General features: G+C 52.9%; 1 protein-coding gene and 1 long non-coding RNA gene across 34 annotated transcripts in view; one reads left to right on the forward strand and one right to left on the reverse strand.

Annotated features, from left to right (window-relative positions):
* LOC128071941 (uncharacterized) overlaps positions 1–22,267 on the forward strand; it is a 144,235-nt gene that overhangs the window by 75,260 nt on the left and 46,708 nt on the right. The gene's annotated exons all lie outside the window — the stretch shown is intronic.
* Positions 1–22,267, reverse strand: part of SCRIB (scribble planar cell polarity protein) — a 94,743-nt gene that overhangs the window by 66,410 nt on the left and 6,066 nt on the right. For all 32 annotated transcript variants that reach the window (XM_052665161.1, XM_052665153.1, XM_052665177.1 and 29 more), the window contains exons 2-15: positions 12,446–12,563; positions 12,135–12,213; positions 10,763–10,852; positions 10,294–10,350; positions 7,179–7,242; positions 6,191–6,265; positions 5,963–6,107; positions 5,169–5,287; positions 4,768–4,967; positions 4,346–4,512; positions 3,306–3,430; positions 2,700–2,825; positions 1,949–2,182; positions 1,192–1,509 (exon numbers count right to left, since the gene is read on the reverse strand). In XM_052665161.1, coding sequence (XP_052521121.1) covers positions 1,192–1,509; positions 1,949–2,182; positions 2,700–2,825; positions 3,306–3,430; positions 4,346–4,512; positions 4,768–4,967; positions 5,169–5,287; positions 5,963–6,107; positions 6,191–6,265; positions 7,179–7,242; positions 10,294–10,350; positions 10,763–10,852; positions 12,135–12,213; positions 12,446–12,563 — 1,917 coding nt within the window. The remainder of the gene's footprint in view (positions 1–1,191; positions 1,510–1,948; positions 2,183–2,699; positions 2,826–3,305; positions 3,431–4,345; positions 4,513–4,767; positions 4,968–5,168; positions 5,288–5,962; positions 6,108–6,190; positions 6,266–7,178; positions 7,243–10,293; positions 10,351–10,762; positions 10,853–12,134; positions 12,214–12,445; positions 12,564–22,267) is intronic.

Here is a 22,267-nt window from a genome sequence, read left to right on the forward strand (position 1 = left end):
TTTTTCTGACAGGTACCAAACCTGTGGCCTCAATGCCTATGGAGGTTTTGCCAACAGCTCAGTGCTTCCTTAGCTTTGAGTCCCAGCTTGAAATGAGCCTTTGGGTCACAGCATTTCCCCACCGTGGCAGGTGTGGATGCAGGGCACTCCGGCACTCAGCTTCACACACTCTTGACAGCAGCAGCCACAGTGAGTTCTGGCTCTGAAGAACTTCAGAGGCAGTAAAGGAAGCTGCATACCTCATCCCTAAGGAGCAAACATCGCTCAGACAGCGAGGCAGAATGCACTGAGAGAAACATTCCTAAGCACAGACCCAAACCTGAGCACAGGAGCCTTCCCTGTGCAGTCTGAACTCCAGAATGGGGATGAAATGATCCCAACACCTAGAGATCCACCTGCATCCCAACCTCTGCCTCCCAAGCACACTTCATAAAACCATCATCGGTTTCAGCAAGAAGTGCTCTGATCTCACACAGTGTCCCCTAGAAGTAAATCCCTCTGTCACTGCGAGCAGCTCCCTCCAGCAAGAATCTGTGTCCCTAACCAAACAACCATGGTGGGGGTTCATCTGAGCAGAGCCAAGCACCTCTCAACTCATCAGCCCCCAGCGTGACCAGAAAGGCCCACTGCCGTCCCACGTAAATGGGGAACTCCACAGCAGAAGCTCCCCCAAGTGCCATACACACTTCATCAGACCTCACCCGAGCTGGGGCAGGCACAGGGGAGCACTAAGGAGAACATGCTGCAACCTGCTCTCACAGCACAGGAAGAACTGTGGCGTAAAGGCAGTGGCAAGCAGCCTGAACCCAAGCTTGAGGTTAAGTCCATCCAGAGACACAGCTCATCATCCTATTGCAAACAAGGTGCAACAAGAGCAGGTGAGGGCACGGAAAGGAACGGAGGAACTGTCAGCAATAAGAGAACTGTTCTTGCAGCACAGATCGCAACATCACACGTAACGGGCAGCGCGTGCTCACAGCACCAGAAGTCAGACACAACAGCGTGGCACAGCTCAGACAACTGACTGCAAAAGCCCCAGAATGAGCTTCAGCTCTCCCTCCCTCAGTGCATCTCTACTGAAGTGCTGGAGCCCGCAGTGTTTTTTCACTGGGGCCACATCAACCCTCTTGGCAGCTTGGAGCAGAAGGGAGCTCTGGCACCCTCCGGTCCTCTCGTCCCACAAGACCTTACCTTCACTGATGGCTGAGCAGATAAAGATCCGTTCTTCCTGTCATCCTCATCCCACGCTTCCTCCTCATCCTCAGGCTCCGCGCTGTTGTTGCAGCCGCCCAGTTCCTCCTCTTCTTTGGGGACTCCATCAGTGTTCAGCCCCTGCAGGAGTGCTACCACTGCCTCTGGTTTGGGCAGCTTAGTTATCTTGAAGTGTTTCTTATAGTGGGGCGTATCCTTGCGGATGAGCCTCTGTTTCTCCACTGGGAACGGCCGCTCTTCATCTTCATCTTCATCCTCACTCCTTATCAGTGTGTCCTCAGCAAAGTGTACAGTGGGCTGCAATGGCAAAGGCCCAGAAAGGCTGTGAGCCTCAGATAACAGCCAGACATCTGCTGTCCCTCCAACACCAACACAGGCAGAGCCAGCACTTCTGCTTTCACACCACAGAAGATGCAGGAATACATCTTAGCTTCCCTCTAACTGCTGCTCCCCCCCCGCCCAATATCAGCACCTTCACCTGGACACATCTATCATTCCATGGGCACCCAAAACGGCCACCCACAGCTGCTGTCTGGCTTCCATGTTTCCTTCCTCGTCCTCAATGAACCCAGCTACACCAGGGCCCCCAAATCTCTACCTGCAGTCACATGCCATGCCCTTCATTTGCCTTCAGCAATGCCCAAATCACACTCTGTACATCCATTCACCATTTCCCCAGAAACTCTCCATCCTCCCAGTCCTTAACTGGATCCCACTGCACTTCCCAGATTCCTACCTCATTGTATTCCACTTCCACATCTTCATCCTCCTGGGCAACCGCTTCCTTACGCTCTTCTTCAGCTCTTGGCTTGGCCTCCTTCTCCAGCTCCTGCATCTCCAGCACCTGCCCATTCGGCCGGCTCCTCTGCCTCTCCTCTCCCTGCTCCTCTGCCCTGCAGTCAGCAGAGACGGTGCTGTTGGACAGATGGGAGTCCTCGCTGCGGTTGGAGGTGGCACTCAGTCTCTTTTCCTGAGAAGACGACAGATCGTAAAAGTCAAGACGGAAGCCCAGGCGGGAAGTGGTGCATTGCAATGAGACTGCTGCAAAATGGAATATGCTCCACTGCCAACAGAGCTGGCTTTTTCTTCAGGCTGCCGTTTCACCCAGCTCCACCTGTGTCACCACTGACGCTGGCATCTACGGTCAGCATCACACCTGTGCAGCAATGCACCATCCCCCAGCACTCGGGTCCAGTCTTCATGCAGAAAATCAGTGACTTCCTCTCCCTGCATTATGACAGAAGTAGCACACAGTCCTCCCCCTGTGCCCTTCTCTGCGTCCTGGCTACGCCTCCCGCCCCATCTCAGTGGCCCCAGCTGAGCCAAGGTGGGTTCGAACCCATGGAATGCAGGCAGTCCATCCTCACCCTGTTCCCACACTTCCCAAAGTTGTTTTTTTTTTTGCCCAGCTTACAAACACAGCCTCCCCATTCCCCAGGCTGCTGCGTGTTCTCTGCAGTCTCCGTTTCTCAGCAAACAGCACTCACTTCTGAGCTGGATGAATTCAGGTCTGTGCCAGGTTTTGCAGCACAGACCTCACTGCGCCGAACTTCGATCACCTTCTTCATCACCTTCAGCTCACTGGGATGAGGGGTTGCCCTGCGCTGCAAGCCCTACCGAAGGAGAACACAAAGCATGGGATTTCACAGTGAGAGCAGCCCTAAAAGTGGATCAGTTCAAACCACATGTTCTATCAGACCAGTGGAGCCCCGGCTGGATGCGACCCAAACGTCACACTGCAGGACCTGATTTCTCTGCCATTCCTGTACAGCTGGGAAGAGGAAAGAAATGGGGGATGACATTCCAAGCAGCAGCAGAAAAATCATCTCTGTGCTGGAAGGCCAGGTGCAAATACGTTTTATATGAAGGATCCAGATTAAGATCATCTCTCTTCACAAGATAAAGAAAAAAGGGAAAATATTCTGCAAGGGATTTAAACCAATAAATATTTGCTGTAAGCCGAAACTTCTATCCTTCCCTTTGCATCTGTAGCTAAAGGAAAATGATCTGCCATCCTTTTTGAGTCTGTCTGCAACGAAAACGCTGTGCCCACGCTTCCAGAGGAAGGTTACAACCCTGCAGGAACTCCTTACCCGCCTCTCAGCTCCAGATTCATCCTCATCGTCTCCTTTGGGGTCATCCAGGAACTGAATCACGCTGACTCTGTTTAAGTTCGTATCCGTCCAGCTCTCATCCACGCTGTTCTGCAGAAGGTTCTCTGGGGAGAAAGACAACAGAGTGGGAGCTACTCTCTGAACACATAGGGTTGCGTGCTTGGACGAAAGACAGCTCTCAGCCTATCAGGACACTTCTATCAGCCCACAGCAGAGGGCTCTGATGCATCGGATGCACCTCCAGATCTTCTCACCTCTGTATGTGGCAGCTTCTACAGAACCCTAGTGAAGGGTTCAGGCTCACATCTTAAGGACTAGAGGAAAAGGTCGGACGAAGGCACAGATCAGAAGCATTAACACAGTTACACTACTGCAACAGGAAGCAAACCTCACAGATAACACACTACCCGGTCAGTAGATACAGCAGATGATCTGCAGACGAGGCTGCAGAACTCTCATGCTTTTAGCAGCCTCTGCCTTGGAAAGTTGGCATCAGCCCATAGGAGTCAAAGTGTGCTGCAGCCACTGCAGTAACCAAGAACGGTGCAACCAGGCAGAGAGGTTTGTGGTCTCTCCTCCACATCACTTTCTGGACTGATGTACACAGCACTGCTGGAAGCGTTCACAGCACAGAATCATAGAATTGCTCAGGTTGGAAAGACCTTAAAGGTCATCGAGTCCAACCACAGCCCAACCATCCCACCCCACCTCTGCTAAATCGCGGCCCTGAGCACCACATCCAATGGCTGTTAAACACAGCCAGGGATGGGGACCCAACCGCCTCCCTGGGCAGCCATTGCAGTGCTGAACAGCCCTTCCTGTAGAGAAGTTCCTCCTGAGATCCAAGCTAAACCTCCCCTGGCACAACTTGAGGCCATTTCCCCTCGTCCCGTCACCAGTGAGAAGAGAGCAGCCCCGCTCTGCTGCAATCCCCTTCCAGGTACTGGAAGAGAGCCATCAGGTCTCCCCTCAGCCTCCTTTCCCCCCAGACCCTCCAGTTTTTCCCCACAATCTCTTACCTAGGCTAGGAGAGGGCTGCTGGGGAAGCAGGTAGCACGTGAGAACTTTTTCTCCCGTCTTTTCATCATCCTCTGTCTGGAATTTCAGCATGGGCTGGGATTGGTTTTCTGCCAGCCACAAGGCTTTCAGGTTAAGATTTGTCAAAGCAAAGGGCAAATTCTGGAGCCTGCAAGAGAAAGAAGGATGGTTAAACATAGTGGTAACGATGACACTTCCACTCAGCTCCAGCCTGCCTCAGATAAGGACAGAGGGACTGCAGGTCCACCACTTCTGTACGCACAGAAGCAGCGATTCATGGGGCACGTGGCTCTGCCACAACCACACTACTGCATCAACTGCAGGCCTGCACTGCAAACAACTGTTTGCCCACAGGTGCCCACGGACACTTCGGACACCCGCAGCCTTTCACCCTCCTGCTGACCTGTTTCCTGCCACGTCCAGGACGTGCAGCTCGGTGGTGTTGGCGAGCTCTGCTGGCAGCAGGGCCAGGCGGTTGTCTCGCAGAGACAGGACGTTCAGGTTGGCACAGCCCCCGATCTCAGCCGGAAGGGACGTCAAACGGTTCCGATCCACGTTCAGGTTTGTCAGCTTGGTTAGCTTCCCAAGGGATTTGGGTAAGGCCTAAGAGGGACACCATTCAGTGGCTAATAAAGGACAGCAGAATGGGTATAGAGCCTTCTTGACAAGGAAAAGAACTGCCTTCTGTCCTAACAAGACGAGATTCCAGCAATTCCCACTACAGCCTCAGGACAGCTTCTCCCTCAGGTTCACAGCCTGTTCCATGCCCACTATTTATCCCAGGATGGCTGCTGGTATACTTACTGTCAGCATGTTCTCTGTCAGGATGAGTTCTGATAGGTTTTCACAGTCCCCAATTGACTCCGTCACCTCTGTCAGCCGATTCTGGTCCACCTTGAGGATGGAGAGCTGCTTCAGCTGACCTGCTCGGAGCAACAAGCAAATGTGAACTAAGCCACAGAGAGCTACGCTGTCCTATGATCATCTGCCCTAAATACCTCCCAAGAGGGATTTCCTAACCCAAGAACATAGGCTCTTTCTCCCAACCGGACTTTTTCCACCCATGCATCCTTCCAGAACTTGAAGGGACCTGATAAGCAGGAGGGAAACAGACTTCCTACGCATGCAGAGTGTGACAGAAAGAGAAGAAATCGCTTTAAACTAAAAGAAGGGAAGTTTAGGCCAGTGTTAGGAAGAAATCCTTTACCTAAAAGTGATGAGACCCTGGCACTGCTGCCCAGAGAGGCGCAGGTGCCCCATCCCTGGAGCTTCTCAAAGCCATGAATGGGGCCCTGGGCAGCCTGACCTGGTGGGGGACAACGAGCCCACAGCACAGGGTGGGAACTGATGAGCTCTGAGGTTACTTCAACCTAAACCATTCTAGGATGTGATTCTACAACACAGATCAAGATGTGATCTGTGATTCTACAACAAGAACCCGAACACAGCCTGCACAGTTCTGCTCAGCAGCACCATCTACTGCTTCTGCACCCTCCCAGCGACCGCATCCATCAGGCCCAAACGCTCTGATGGGCACAGCCGTGCCTGAAGCCTCCCCAAAGGAGGAGCCCTGCCCCACTTCCCATCCCAATACTCACCGATCCCATCTGGAATGCACTCCAGCAGGTTCTGTGACAGCAGCAGGTCCGTCAGTGCTACCAGCCCACTGACCTCGTTGGGCAGCTGCTCCAGCTTGTTCTCCGACACATCCAGGCAGACCAAACGGCGGAGATTGCCCAGCTCCTAGGATCGGAAAGGAGACCCTGTGGCTCAAAGCAGCAGCACAGGGAGGGAGTGGAGCAGTGAGGCAGTGAACAGGTACTCACCGGAGGCAGAGCAGAGAGCTGGTTGCGGTCCAACCACAGCTCACGCAGGTTTGGCAGCGCTCCCAGGGTATCCGGCTGTAACACAGCGTGACAGTATGGCGTCAGTCCTCCCAGGAGGAGAAGTTGCTCTACGATCCTCCAAATCCCACCAAGCCTCTGCAAAGCTTGGCACTCTTGCTGTTTTCACATCTCCTGAACCATTTATCCAAAGGTGTACAAACTCTTTGCGTCAGCACGCAGCAATCTGCTTGGGAATGTCTGGGCTGCCATACTGGCTGCAAAGCTCCAGCAAGAAACACGGGACACACCAGCAAAGACCTCCCAGCAGCGGGCAAGACAAGAGGCAAACAGCAATCTGGAGGGGCTTTCTGCCAAAAAGCCTTCCAGGCATTACAGGCAGAATTCAAGAACAACTTAATCTGCAGCTGCAAAATGAAAAAATATCACTGGGTTTTCCCCAAAGTCAAAGGAGAGCTGGGTTTCAGGACTGAGCGCTGGCTCCCAGCATGCTTAGGCTTTCAGCACTCCATGGAGACACCCCTGTCTGAGGGCACACACTGTGTGCTGGGCTGACACTGCTGCCAGGAGTAATGTGGGATGGCCCTTCACCTTCTGGCTGAGAAATAAAATCAGAAAGGGGAAAGATAAAGTTGGCCCAGCAGCAATGAAAAGAAACAACAGTGCAGCACAGAAGCGAAAGGAAGTATCAGACAGAACCTCCTTGGAAAGGAAAATCCTTTGGCAGCTGCATAGCTCGAGAGAACATCTCAGAGCAGGATTGGAAAAAGCAGAACGAGGTGTGCATGAGAACAGAAAGAAGGGCCAATGTAGCAAAGGAAAATTATGCTGGGAGCAACGATTGGGCAGAGCCTTCCATACAGCCTGAGGGTCCGTTTCTGTGCACTTCAGACAAAAACCCGCTCACATGCACAAAGGTACAGGTGCTGCCCCCTCCCACCCATGCTCCTTCCCACCACCCTTCACCTACCAGGACTTCCAGGTCATTGCCACCAAGATCCAACTGCTCTAACTTGACAAGGAATGAGAGTGAACTGCAAAACACGGGGAGTAGAAATGAGAGGAGGGAAAGGAAGAAAGGACAGAGGGTTAAGCATCATCTCAAAAAAATCACACCATTCTGAATAATTCCTAAACCTGATGGAGCACTGATCCCACCCCTTCCGTGCTCTGGGCCAACCAATGTAGGGACACTGACACCTTCCTGCCATCAGAAAGTCTGCACAGGGAACTGCATTCAGCAGCATCAGCAGCTCCAAAGTAGGCAGTTTCCACTGTCACCCATCTGCCCTCTCCTCCTCCCACCACAAAGCATCACCTGAGCAAAAACACGACAGTCCACGGGCCACACCTCAACACTGCTGCCCATTTTGTCGCAAGGAGGGGATCACAGAGCAACAAACCATGGGAAACAGCAGAGGACCGCACGTATCCAGGAGACAAGGGAAGCAGAGCCGCAGGGAGAGGCAAGAATGAAAAAGTGGGCAGCCCTGAAGTGCGCAATGGGACGGCCACGCTGCCTCAGCAGAGGCTGAGACACACAGACAAGGAGATCACCAGGCAAGATGCTGCAAGAAGCCTGCAAGGAACCACAGTCAGTCAACAGCAGCGGCCCAAAGAATGCACAGACTGCACCCAAAACACACTGCTGATATCGAAGGCAACCCCACAACAGCACTCAGTTCTTCTGACGTGGCCCAGGTGCTCTCAGTTCAGTTCTACCCATCAGCTCCAACAACTACTCCCTTAAACAGGGCTTGCTGGCTCTTCCTTTACAGCGAGGCACAAATCCCATTTAAACCCTGCCTACGCTCCACAGTGAGAGACTTCAGACCTCTTTATTTTCTCTATAAGGGACTGTCCTCATAAGGAAGCCACTGCATTAGTCTGTCAGCACAGCTCTGCATCTCGGCAGCTCCCACACTGAGGTACTGGAGGCAGTAAGAAGTCTGGCCTGCTGGACACAGGCAGTAAAATAAGGGCACTACATGGGAAGAGCAAGTTCTTGCATTTTGCAGCAGTGGATTTGGAGATATTAACTCAAGTAAAGGCTTATCAGTTACACTGCCAGAAGGATTCTGCTGGATAACAGCATCTCGTTACAGAATCACAGAGCAACCCATGCTGGAAGGGACCCATGAGGATCATCACATCCAGTGCCTGGACTCCTGCTGTAACTGTACATTTGCTCTTTGACCTCTCTAAGTATGAAGCAGCCCTGACTCTACCTCAGCACCTTCGCAGTTTGGTTTCCAAAACAGGGCCGGGTGAACCACAAGGATTCAAGCTGATGTGAGGTCCTACGAGATGCATCAGTACAGAGCCGCCCTCACCATTCCATGAGAACACACCAACACAAACTATGCTTCCAAGTGACTGGCAGGACGTCCCCACCACGTGGGAGAGATGAGGAGCAGCAATAGCTGTACAGCATGGATCGAAGGCCAGCCCATGAATTCACACTTGGACAAGTTAAGGTCGCTGCAAGTTGGAAGAGCAATAAAAACCAGAAGGGTGCTGGACTTGTTTAAAGTCATTCCTGGGCACAGTTTGTAGCTAAGTACAGATCTCATATTTGACAAATAGATCTGACACAAATTGCCTTGGCCTTTAGGACTCTAGCTTTGGACATGATCCTGTCAATGGTGGAACATGCAAAGAAGATGGAACTGTGCTGCAGAGTGAGCATGCAGACCGTATTTAATGCTCAGGGAAAAATCCCCAAACTCAGAGCGTGTTACGAGGGAACTCAGGGAACCAAAGGAACACGGGGGCTCTCGAGATTTCCCAGAAAACATTTGGGTTTTTGTCACAGACTGAATTCTCAAGATCTGCACGCTTCCTGGTGTCCCTAGATAGCGAAAAGCCACTGGGATCATTCTTCATGGCAGCTTGGAAGCCCAGTTTTGAATGCAGCTACTGGATGTATTTCTTTTCTCATGCAGTTTATCACATGGTAGCCTCTGCCTGCAGGAACACTGAACTCATCCAAAGACAGCAGTGGGCATCACCACCAGATCCGAACTCATCCAGCTTCAGCTCTCGCCTTCACTGTTGTGGCTCTATTCCACACAGGCTCTCCTCAGCTGGAGATATTATGAGGACACGACCTTCCTGCAGCAGGGCTTCAGCGTCAGCTTCTGTGCACAGAAGGTCTTTGGGACTTTGGGATCAGGATGAGATGACAGAGTTAATTTGAACTAAGCTTCTATCACTGCGTGCTCACCAGGCACGACGGCTGGGAGCTGCTCAGTGCAGAATCAGCTCTGTTTTGGAAAGGACTGTCTGAAGGGCCTCAGCTGATTCTACAGGTAGATGTAACTGATGCCATACAGACCCTGTGCCTGCAGATCTCACAGGAAAACAACTACCAGGAAGAGCATGCGTGAGTCACAGCAGCGTCCTGCAGAGGGGGAGGCACAGCTGTCACAGAAGCAGCAGACTGAAACTCCAAATACTTGCAGTACTTGTCTCATTGGAAGCTTCTTTTGCCCTCTTAAAACAAAATAGGAGAATGTAGAAGAAAACGCAGGCAGCCAGACTGAATACTTGCCACGAACAGCAAGGATGCTAAGGAAGGGTGACAGTACAGCCACTGAAGACAGAGCGTGGCCACAAAACTCACTGCTATTCAAAAAAAGTCAGCTGGAATCCCTTCTGACATACAGGAGTCAGAAGTTAGCTGGATGGACAGGCAGGCAGAATACAAGCTGACAGAGCTGACTGAGATGCAGCAGACACTTTGTATGGGCTTCAAAGCAGAGCTCTTCCAACACCCACATCAGAACACTTTTCTCCTCTTTTTCCAACACAATCATCTTTTGTTCTACCTGAGGAGGAATAAGGATCCTCACAGAACCCTGTCTGCTCAAAAATCAGACCTGACACAGCACCTTCCCCTGCTCTGGAGCCCTGTGCCATTTCTCTCCCTCCTCACGGCAATTTAGAGGCTTGCAGCAAGATGCAGCTGACCTAATCAAAGCTTCCAGCTCTCCCAAGCAAAATGACAGATTCTTTACTACAAGTCCACAACGGATCAGGAGGAGTGATGGGGCAGGAGACCTCTGAAGCCACGTGACACTCACGTTGGTAGAGTCTTTAGCAGGTTCTCCCGTAGCTCCAAAGTCACCAGGTTTGCCAGACTGCAAGAGAAAAGGGAATGAGAAGGCCAGATTCACTGGAAGGACAGAAATACAACAAGATACTCATATCCCTTCCCTTGAGACAGCCCCCAGTGGCCTGCACAAGTGCGTGGATCATTTCATCATCACAGGACAGAGCACATCTGTTTGGAAAGGGGCAAACGGGCAAGCATAAAGGGAGAGGGAGGACTTGGGAGGCCAGGATTTACTCCTTGCCTCTGCCATTGATTGTAAGTAATATAAGCAGCTGGAAAGGAAAGGAACCTTCTCACAGGCTGCCTTTCACAACAAGGAGAATACCCAGAGGTGCAGTACGTCCAGGAGAGCAGCACTGTGTAGCTGCAGGGCACAAGTGAGCACGGTGCCCCACTCCCACCTTCCCCTCCTTGCTGAGCAGCAGAGCCACACTCACTTCCCGATGTCGTTGGGGAGGCTCTGAAGGGAAACATCGTTCAGGGCCAAGTGGCCCAGGCTGCGCAGCTGCGTGAAACCCTCAGGAAGCCTGTGAACAGACAACAGAACAAAACACCATCAGTGCTGAGCACAAACCCAGTGCTGAGCTCTCTGCTCACATTCGCGGCAGCCAGTCCCACCCCAACTGGTATAGCAGGTGTGAAAGGGAGAAGCAGGAACCAGCCCTGACCCAGGCCGTGCTCCGTTTCCAAGATGCCATCACTCCCTTGCACCAAAGTTGCTGCGTGTCCAAGTGACAAACACGTCTCTGAAGTATTTAAGCACCAACCCCAAACTGTGCCAGGTCATTCACCAAAACTTGAAAGGAGGGAGGGTGAGCTACCAACCCAAACACTCAGCAATGGATACTGCTGCACTCCCCGGGATCAGGCAGCATTACCAAAACAGTTTTGAGGTATCACAGAGGAAGGAAAGACCCTGAAGAGCAGAAATCCTTTCCTGTTCATAGGCTGTTCCTGGAGCAAACGACACATGTCGTACAACTCTGAGCCACAGAAACTGACAAATCATTGCAGGGTTTGAAGTGCCCGTGGTACTACATGTCACACCTGTGCTTGGAGATCCCCAGCGACTGAAAAGCTTCTGCCCTTCTGCCAGTGTTTGGCACCACCAGAGGGAAGCAGAGTTAAATCTATTCAAACGTGAATCGGGAAGCAGCTGCCCAGCAGTATGAAGAGCAGTGGGCATGGGGAGACAGACTGGCACTTATCTCCAGGGGCTCCAGCAGACAACACGCCACAGCATCAGTGCCTGGAAGCATGGCTCCTCAAGGCAGAAAAGCCAGAACTTCGCAAGACAGCCAGAATAGAGGCAAGTAGAGCCAGAATACTGTAGAGAAGGCAAAGTGCTGCTCTTGGGCATAGTTCTGGCCACTGTAATACCAAAACAACCCAACAATTTCATCCTAAGCTATAAACAAAGCCAAGAGCAAAAGGGTCCAAGAGATAACGAATGACAACATGCAGCTTTCCTACCATCCTCTGTAATCCACTCAGTCCTCACCCACTCTGCTTTGTGCAGCACAGCGAAGGAGGAAGAGAGGAACCAACCTATGCTAGGAGGACAGAAGTCCCTGCCACCCACAGCAGTGGCATCGACATGAACAAAACCTCAGGAGCCAAGCCACAGACCCTGCAGAAGAAGGAACTGGCACCAGCTCTTCCCTGTGCCGAATGTCCCATGTGTCATGGAGCAGACAAGCAAAGGTCTTGGCAAAGGGAAGACGACTGCGAGATGCAGACAGGAAAAAGGATGGAGAACTTCAGCTCTCATTCCCAGCTGCACAAAGGGGCTGCAATGCACCCTCCTACCTGGAAAGGGGATTCCCACTGAAGTCTGCGATCTCCAAGGATTTGCAGAATTTGATGCTTTCTGGAATTTCTGGAATGTCTGGGGGAAACAAAAGACGTGAAAGAAACAGAGAACCGGAAGGAGTCTATTGTGTAGCAAACAGGACACCTGGTACCAGTGACAGCCTGAGACACAGCAAGACAAGTGAATGCTGATATGTTCACAGCTCCAGCCCCACGATGGACCACTCTGCAGCACTGCGAAAGGGAAACGCCTCTTTCAGAGCAGAAGTGCAGAGATGTGGTGCCGAGGGGCACGGAGCCGGCCTTACCATTGCGGGAGATGTCCAGTTCCACCAGCTGCATGAAGTTGGCCACCTCGGGGGGAAGTCTCTGGATCTCATTGTCACTCAGGCCCAGCTTACGGAGGTTCAAAAGCCTAAAGAAAGGCTGGGGCAGAAAGAGAACAGAAGCGGGTCAGAGGAGCTCCGTGAGCAATTCTCACCTCAGGGCAAACCCAAGTTCCCATCGTCTCCTCTCAGCGCCCTGGTGAGGCTTCCAAGTGCGCTGCTGCACAGATGGGAGCCCCATTTACAGCCTGCAGAGACGAGGGCGAAAGTCAGCAATTAGTGAAGTTAACTTAATGACTGATGTAACATCTCCATCACATCACTGCCCTTCTCCTTCCCTTGTACGATGCGCCGTGAAACAGAGCACCCATCCCAGGCATTCAAGTGGTGCACAGTGCAGGGGTCACAGCACAGCAGCTGCCAGCAGACCTGTGATGTTCATGGCTCAGAGAAGCCAACAAAGGAGAAAAACTAAGGGACATCCCAACCAAACTCCCACCCTCACTGTACAGCAGATGCTTATGGCAGTTCGTCTTGCCAGGACATCAAAGATGTTCCCAACCTGCAGGGAAATGTTTGTACCACATGGACTGGAAGAAAAGAGAGTAAACTGTCTGCAGGACCCAAGAACCAAGAACTGGAGGAGGAAAGCAAACATTTCTCATAGAAACTCATGGACTCAGAGTGACCCTTAGAGGTCTGCTAGTCCAACAGTACCCGACTTCTTCACGCCCCTGACTTTGGAAATTAATTATTTGGTGGTAAATTGGAAGATCCAATCAGACACCCTCTTTGCAGTCATTAACAGCTCTCAGTATTTTTACACCAAGCATCACAATAAGCAGCTCCTACAGTCCTGCAGCTGCTTCTACTGCTGGATATGGAGTATGGGACAGGATGGAAACCAAGCTGTGGTGTTTGCTGCATTTCCTGGATTGTGCTGGGATAACAGACAGTCATAAGGCACTGCAGAAAGTCAGACAGCTTAAAAAGCTCACCTATAACCCCCAGGTACATCCAGAGCCCATTCCACACATCTGCAATAGTGCTGAAGTCTTTTTGCCTGTATGCATTTGCCTTCTGCCACACTACAGAGCGCTCTGGGTCGTCCCCACCAGTTCAGAGGGTTCAGACAACCAAACCTTTACAGGTAATAACCCACGATGCCAACAAAGCACAAGGAACAAACTGGTGATTGTGAAGCAATGAACACAATCACAGAAAGCCCCTCGTTGGAAGGGACCCATAAGGAGCAGCAGGTCCAGCCCACAGCCCCACGCAGCAGCTCTGCAAACCCCGGGTCTGAGAGCAGCATCCCAACACCTCCTGAGCTCCGGCAGCTCAGCGCTGTGCCTGCTGCCCTTAGCAGCTGCTCCACATCCACTGCAGAACCTTTTCCTGATTCCCAATCTGTCCCTCCCCGGGTATCAGGAAAAAGATGCACAGACCACGAGGAGAGCAGCTCTCCCCACAGAAGGGACCACGATGAGGTCCATCATCTGACTGCAGACCCTTCTCTGCCATGGACCAACAGCTTTGCAGCAGAAAAGCAAAGCCCTTCTGACGTCAAGCAGCACGAGCTCTCTTTAATTCAGTTTATCTAATGCAAAATCAGTTTAAGAAGAAAGGAAGTAGGTGAAAGTCTACATGACAACAAAGCCCCAAGCAGAGCAGGAGACGCAGAGCTTGATTTGCCATTGTTCCTTGAATCCTTCTCCTAATTTTAGAATGCAAGGAAATTCCAGGCAAGACATTGTGTAGGGCTGGGGAAGAGTGTGCTGCTGGAGAGCAACAAAGGGAAGAGCTCATCCACAGCCCGCAGCCCCAGCTGCTGTGCCTCTGGTACCAACTGTGAGCATCTCACATCACTTGTGCAGACTTCTGGATAAAATACAATAGAATTTACTGGAATAAAATCAAGCTATATTGCAAGATACGTGGGAATTATGTATCGCCTCGTACCAGCACACCTGCACTACTGAAAATGCATGTGAACCAACTGCAGGCCAACTCAAGCACTGCGCTACCGTGACACCTTCAGTTCTTCCCACTTCACCTCTTGGAGCCGCTTGCAATATTGCAAAATATCCCATCCTGTGCACTCCCTTCTTACACCTATCACTTCTTCCTGACCCAATACTGCAGGACAAGGGAAATGGTTTGAAGCTGAGGGAGGGCAGATGGAGGTTGGATGTCAGGGGAAGTTCTGTGCTGTGAGAGCGGTGAGGGGCTGCAACAGCTGCCCAGAGAGGCTGTGATGCCCCGTCCATCCCTGGAGGTGTTCAAGGCCAGGTTGGATGGGGCCCTGGGCAGCCTGGGCTGCTGTGAAACGGGGAGGTTGGTGGCCCTGCTGTGGCAGGGGGTTGGGGATTTGTGATCCTTGCAGTCCCTTCCAACCCAACCATTCTGTGATCCTGAATACTGATGGAGTGTCATCAGATCTGTGCACAAATTTCCATTCAGCAAACAGCACAACAACAGTCACATCCCGTGTCCTGAGTGTAAGCAAAGCTGGACCTGAACAACACACTTTGATGTGACCAGAATTCAAACCAGGCAGAGGTCACCAGACCACAAGCAGAGCGCAGTGCTGCTGTGCAAGAATTGAGATTTTATACCTGCAAGGAAAGAAAATGAAGCAGAACACAAGCGACTCCTCATGTCTACACTGCCCAGAAGACCCTTTTTCATCACTACTGGGACTGAAGTCAGTGTGAAGCAACCCGTGACACTGGGACGGAATGGAGAGCTGACAGAACTGCACACACTAAATGCAGCACAATGCAACGCCCAGCTCTGCACTGAGACCTGGGAACTCCAAACTCCAACCACCACATCCAGGGAGCACAGCTGCACAGCAGACCCATTTGTGACAGTAGAAAGAGAACAAATTAGTTTTAAAATAGTCACTGGGACTAAGAGTGAAAGCCCAAGCAAACGTCTCTTTGGAGGGCAGTAATTATCCCTTTTTCTAATCACTGCTGACCTTGTTTCGCACAGTGGGCAGAAACCATGACAAATTAAGCGCTGTGTGAATCTACTGAGATTAAACAAAACCACAGAGGAGTGGTGGAGCACTGGCACAGGTTGCCCAAGGAGGCTGTGGATGCCCCATCCCTGCAGGCATTGGAGGCCAGGCTGGATGTGGCTCTGGGCAGCCTGGGCTGCTGGTTGGCGACCTGCACACAGCAGGGGTTGCAACCAGGTGAGTGCTGTGGGGCTTTTCATCCTAGGCCATTCTGTGATTCCATGATCTCAGGGCAACTGTGGCCACACCACAACCCGGGGTAAACGTGACGAGCTCCCATCCCCTGAGCTGTGACCCCACAGACATAGGATTCTATGAGCACACAGTGAGGGCTGCAAGCAAGGGCCGCAGATCCCCAAATACAGCTTTGGTACAGCGGGTCCAGCAGAAATACGGAACAGCTGGGGCTGGGAGGGATCTCTTGAGGTCAGCCCCAGAGGGCTGCTCACCCCTGTGAGAGGAGGCTCTGAACAGCAGCAGGGATGGGTGCTCTGCAATTTCACCAGGCACACGTCACAGAATCACACGATCATTAGTGTTGGAAAGGACCACAAAGTTCATCCAGGTCAACCCCAAGCCATGGCAACTGAGCACATCCCCAGGTGCCACATCTCCACGGTTCTGGAGCACCTCCAGGGGCACTGACTCCCTCACCTCCCTGTGCAGCTGTGCCACTGCATCACCACTCTTTCCAAGAAGGAATTGTTTCTAATATGCAACCTGAACCTCCCTGGGCACAAAGTCACGCCATCAGCCCTTGTTCTATCACTGTTACCTGGGCACACCTCGCTCCAACCTCTCTGCACGCTGCAGGGCCTCGGTGTCTCGCTTGCAGTGGGGACCCAACACTGAGCACAGCACCGAGGTGCAGCCTCACCACAGCTGAGTACAGAGGGATGAGCACCTCCTGCTCTGCTGGCTGCACTGTTTCTGGCACAAGCTGGGATGCCATCGGCCTCCTTGGCCACCCGGAACACTGCTGGCTCATGGTGAGCCGAGCATCAGCCAATACCCTCAGATCCTTTTCCTTTGCACACCTTTCCACCACTCCATCTCATGCCTGTAGCAATGCATGGGGCTGTTGTGACCAAAAAGCAAGACCCAGCATTTGTTTTTGCTAGATTTCATCCCATTTTCTTCAGCCCAGTAATCAATGCAGCGCATCCAGCTCTCTCTGTAGGGCCTTCCTTTACTGGGCAGATCAGTGCTTCATCCCAGCTCAGTGTCCCGCACCAACTTATTAAGGGTGCACTCAACGCCTTCGTCCAGATGACCAATAAAGATACCGAACAGGGCCACCCCCAGTACTGACCCCTGTGTAACACTGCTCGTGGCCATTCGTCAGCAGGACAGCACTCTATTCACCACCTCTCAGGTCCCGGCCATCAGCTGGTTTGCCATCCAGCAAACAGTGCACCCACCCCAGCCACGGGCTGCCAACTCGTATCTGTGAAGGTGCCAGCATGACCAGTGAGGCTGTGACAAGGCCCCAGGACGCGAATGAAGGGTTGTAACAGAGTACTGGTCAGGAACAGCAGCTTTCAGAGCACGATGCCAGGATGGGACCCACCCCCAAAGGCTGCCTTCTAATGCAGGGCAACGCCTGGCAGGGCCCTGCCTCCTCCCTCTGCTCACTCATTCAGAGGAATCAAGAAGTGGAAAATGCAAAAAGGAGAAAGGACAATGGATAAAAGGATCAGAATGAACCCTTTGAAATACCACTCGACTACGCCATTTCCCAGAAACAACAGACTCCCGAGGGCAGACCTGGAGAGCCAACAGTCCCACAGGATTAATGGCCAAGGAGCTCCCCCAGCCCGTTCCAAGGAGACGCAGTGAAGCATTCCCTCTGCTTTGGTCTCTCAGGACGTCACCCTGTCCCTCAGGGGTGTCACCACATCATCTCCATCCACATACTGAGGCACTGACCACCACCACCGCCTGGGCAGCGCTCTGCTATAGGCAGAAGAACGCCCAACAGAAGAAGAGTGCTTCCCAAGGCTGCAGCATTGCAGAACAAAGCCAGGTCAGAAGCCACAATGACCCTGCCTGCGATGCTACTCAGATAAGGGAGCAACAACTTATCCATCTGGAGACCAGGAACTGCCTTCACCATGTAAACACAGCCTTTGCCAGAACTGCACAGAACATTCCTGCCCCGGCAGTCAGAACCAGCAGTGCGTTTTAAGCTCCCAGGGCCACATGCCAGGCTTGGACCCCTCCTCGTTTCCTCAAAAACAACCTGAGCCCAGGGCTGCCCTGAGGACAAAGGCCCAGAGCTGCAGGCGTTGGATCAGGTGAGGATGGATCAGGTTGGGAGGTGGGGGAGGCGCCGAGCCTGGGGGTGTTCAAGGAAAGGCTGGATGCTGTGCTGAGGGACGTGGTTCAGTGGGAGCTGTTGGGAATAGGTGAGCGGTTGGACTGGATGAGCTTTGAGGTCCTTTCCAACCTTGGTGATTCGATGATTCTATGATGCCAGCGTGCTTCTGCACTTCCAGCCCAAGCTGGAGGGGCTCCAGGCACAGCTCCTGCTCACCTTCCAGCCCTCACAGCGCAGCGATAAGGACAGGTCCTCCCTACACCTCATAACTCTTAGGAGAATTTCAAGTCCAGCTGTCAGGCCCTGCTGGAACAGCTCCACTGCCTTCAGCAGGACAGCACACGTTTAATTAAAGGCCAAACCAGCCTCTGGAGCAGGAGGGTAATTACAACTCTCCCAGTGATTCACATGCCCAGCACCTGGTTCCCATGCTCCAAGAAGCGGGGTCACAGCAGCACGCAGCACAGCTCACTACCTGTCCCCAACCAGAGCCGAGGCACAGCGCGTGAGCGGCTCCTCGGAGCAAAGAGGGACTGCCCTGCATGTGTCAAACCCACCATGAGAAGTGTGAACAGAGCGGGGCTCCTCCTCCTCCACCTGCGACAAAGGAAGAGCCACTCTTTGATGGCAGCGCCAGCAGGATTGCCTCTGGGCAAAGGCAGCTGCATGGGAGAGATCCGCGCCGAGCTGGGAGCAGAACTACAAAGCAAAGCACTCGGGAGCTGATCACCTTTAAGGCTGAACTCGGTCCTTCCAAGTCACTGCGTTCAAAGCCAACTCATTACAGGTGAGGCCACAGAACCAGAAAGACTTCCACCCGTCAGCTGGACACACAGACAGAAACACAGCCCTGCAGCAGAGCAGGAGCAGCCAGCTGCAGCACAGCACGGCCTGCTGCGTTTCATCACCAGAGCAGAACTCGGCACACACCTTTCCCTACCCTGGGAGAAATGGCCCCAGCAAAACGTATTGCCAGAATGCAAAGTGCAAGAAAAAGGAATTATTCCGCCTGAAATGCAGTGAGATTAATGGACTTGAGCAGGACCAGCGTAACCAAGAGATCAGAACAGCACGGAGCTCCAGCTGAAGGGCAGCACCCAGGTTTGAAGGGAAGCCCTGATGCCAAGAGACCTCAGTCAGGTCCCTATGGGAGACCTCAGTGCTCTCCACCACTCCCTGAAAGGTTGTAGGTGGGTGGGGGTCGGCCTCTGCTCCCAGGTAACAGCAACAGGCTAAGAGGTGATGGCCTCACGTTGCACCAGGAGACAGGTTGGACATGAGGAAGAATTTCCTCTCCAAAGAGGGGTGATGCAGCGGCATGGGCTGCCCAAGGAAGCTGGGGAATCACCATTCCTGGAGGTGTTTGAGACCGTGGAGATGTGGCACTTGGGGACACGGCCAGTGGGCACGGCACAGACGGGCCAACAGTTGGTCTTAGTGCTGCTTTCCAACCTTAATGACTGGGGCTCTGCTGCCACCACTCATAAACCTCACACTAGGACGGCCTCACAGACCCCTCCGAATCACAGAATTGTAGGGGTTGGAAGGGACCTCCAGGGATCACCGAGTCCAACCCCCCTGCCAAAGCAGGTTCCCTACAGCAGGTCGGTGCACGCTGCCAGGACACTCAGACCCACCTGAGTAAGCACAAGACCACGTGCAGCAGTCACACATCCATTCGCCATCCCAAACAAGGGACCTTGCCAAATAGCAAATCCAACTGCAGCAGCGTTCCATCCTACGCTCCTTCACCACTGCAGCTTTGGCCTCTTCTGACCACAGGCGCACATGGCAGCACCTGAAAGGCAGCAGCTCCGCAGTCCCGAGGAGAAACTGCTCTGCAATAGCTGAGCACCGGGCTGCAGACCCACGGCCGCAGTAACGCAGCTCTCCGTAATGCAGCCCAGCCGGATTTCCGACTATTTGACCCCACGGATCAGGCCCTGAGGAATGCACTTGAAATCTATAAAAGCGCTTCACCATCGGGAGCGCATTCCAGCTGAGACAAAGCGAGCTGTCTCCACGCCAAGCGCTCAGCCAGCTGCCTCTTCCTATAGGCATTTAACAGGGACAGAGGAATGCAGCCCCCCCGGGGGGGGAGCGCAGCAACTGCTGGGCTGCAGACAGCAACAATGCCCCAGAATCTGATGCAGGAGCAAAGTGGGATCTCTGGTCCAAACGAAACAACAAAGACTAAGTCAGAGCTGCAGAGAGGAAATCCCCAAGTCAGAATCAGATCATCACGGTTAACGCTCTGCTCTTGCAAAGAGCTGGGTTTGGGGCTTTGTCGTGTTTTTGTTTTAACAGAACTGCAGTAATTCATCGCCTCAGAGTGCATCTCAAATGAAGAAGCAACAGCAAACAACCCCCTCGCTCTCCAGCCCCATCCTTTCTCGCCCATCCTACCCTTCCCCCCCCTCCCCAGCACAGCATCTCTCCTTGTGGTCCCCTCCAACCTCCACACCAGGGTCAAAAAGAGACCCGATTCACCACCTCCTCCTCCTCAGCCATTTTTTGACCATAGAAGAGCCAGCCAGCAATTACAAAGGCAATTTCCTTATCTGTAATGTCACAGATGTTAGCAATAGGGAGTAATGCCAAGAGTCAGACAATAACCTGTCCCAACTGTTTCAAGTAGGAGTGCATTTTCTTGCAGCTGAAATCATCTCGCCCCGTGCATTCATACAGCATGCATCTCCAGCACTGCAAGTGACTTTGAGAGGCACAACAGAAACAAAAGCCCCGAACCAAATGAAACCACAAATCAGCTCTAATCCTGGAGCTGGGAAGCAGACAGGGCAGGCATGGCAGGGAGTATGAGCTGATTCTGAGCAGGGCAACCACAGCACTGCAAATCACAATCCTGGGGGTCCAGAGGGGTGCATTTGGGGGCTGGAAAAGGTTGTAGGAAGAGTGAAACGTCCCCGTGTGGAAGGAGGGAGCAGGAGATCCTCAGACAAAAGGCACCAACAGCTTCTGTGGACAGGAAGGACGCAAATAAGAATAGGTGTCAAAGGGGCTCTCCAGGGAGCAGCTCAGACACCACGAAATGCCCAGAACTGGAAGTGGGAGGAGGAGGAGTTGGGAACCTTGGAGAACAGCACAGCTGAGAGCCGTGCACGCCATGAACCACGCACAGAGCATCTGAGGACCCACCGTGCCCCTTCACTGCTCTTCCTCATCTGTGTTTGTCGAGGAGACGCGGAAGTAAAGCCACCAAACCCAAGGCCATCAAACCCTGCGTCTGGAGGCTGGAGGGAAGTGATGCTACTCTGATCTTCAAGAAGGGCAAAAGGAGGATCAGGAGACTCCAGGTTGGGCAGCTTCAACTCAGAGCCTGGGAAGGTGACCAAGAGCAAATCCTGGACATGAGAGAGGGTAAAAACCACCCAGAGGGGGAGATGGAGAGGAGGACTGAGAAGCACCTGGACAGGCCCAGTGATGGTGGCCAGCAGTGCAAGGTCTGGGTGGAGGCCAGGAACGAGCAACGTGCCTCCAAGGGTCAACGCTGGGGCTGCTCAGCCTGGAGAAACAGCAGCTTGGGGGATTCCATCAGTGCCCACAGATGCTGCTGGGAGGGCACAGAGGATGGAGGAGGCTCTGCTCAGCACTGCTCAGTACCAGGACAAGAGGCAGCCTCACCAGCTGTGGCACGAGAGGTTCCTCTGCCCATCAGGAAGCACTCTGCTGTGCGGGTGGCTGAGCAGCAGCCTGGGCTGCCCAGGGGCTGCAGGGTCTCCTCCTTGGAGATGTTCAGCAGCTGCTGGGCACCTGCTCTGGGTATCCCTGGGGTGGGCCTGATGGAGCCCGAGGTCCCTGCCAGCCTCAAATTGTTCTGAGATCCCAGAAAATCCAGGAATATTCAGGGGAACACGCACAGCAGGTCGGGTGAGACCTAAGGAGGTTAACCCCTAATCATCAATTAAACACCACCCCAACCATTCCCAGCAGATAATCAGAGAACAGCCGAAGGGAATAAGGAGGGATCTCAGAGATGTGAGCAGATAATGACCAAATGAGCTGTGGGGCCACGGTGATACCGTATTTATTCATTTAGAGGCAGTGCCCACGATCAGGAGCAACGGAAGGTAAACCTTTGCCAGTGGTATCACCGAGGAACAGGAAAAACTCCAAGGTGCAAACTCATCCCACGCAGCCACAGACAGGAGACACCATCAACCACATCACAGAGCCGTACCTGGAGGTTTGCAGTGACGAGATCGCTGAACCCAGAGGAAAGACCGAGTGGGTGCTCCTGCTGATGACCTCACTTTGTAGTGCAGAACCAGCAAAGGGCAGCACGCGTGAGAGGCAGCATCATCTCAGCCACAGCACCAAAACCTCCTGCTTCACTGAGCCTCATCTCCCAGCCCGCCTTCCTGCCTCACTGCTGCACTCACTTGAACCTCCTCCTCCTCCTCCAAGACCCGAGTTTCTTCCTAGCAGCACGCAGGGC

The sequence above is a fragment of the Tympanuchus pallidicinctus genome, unplaced genomic scaffold (assembly GCF_026119805.1).
Source record: "Tympanuchus pallidicinctus isolate F22 unplaced genomic scaffold, pur_lepc_1.0 scaffold62, whole genome shotgun sequence".
NCBI lineage: Eukaryota > Metazoa > Chordata > Aves > Galliformes > Phasianidae > Tympanuchus > Tympanuchus pallidicinctus.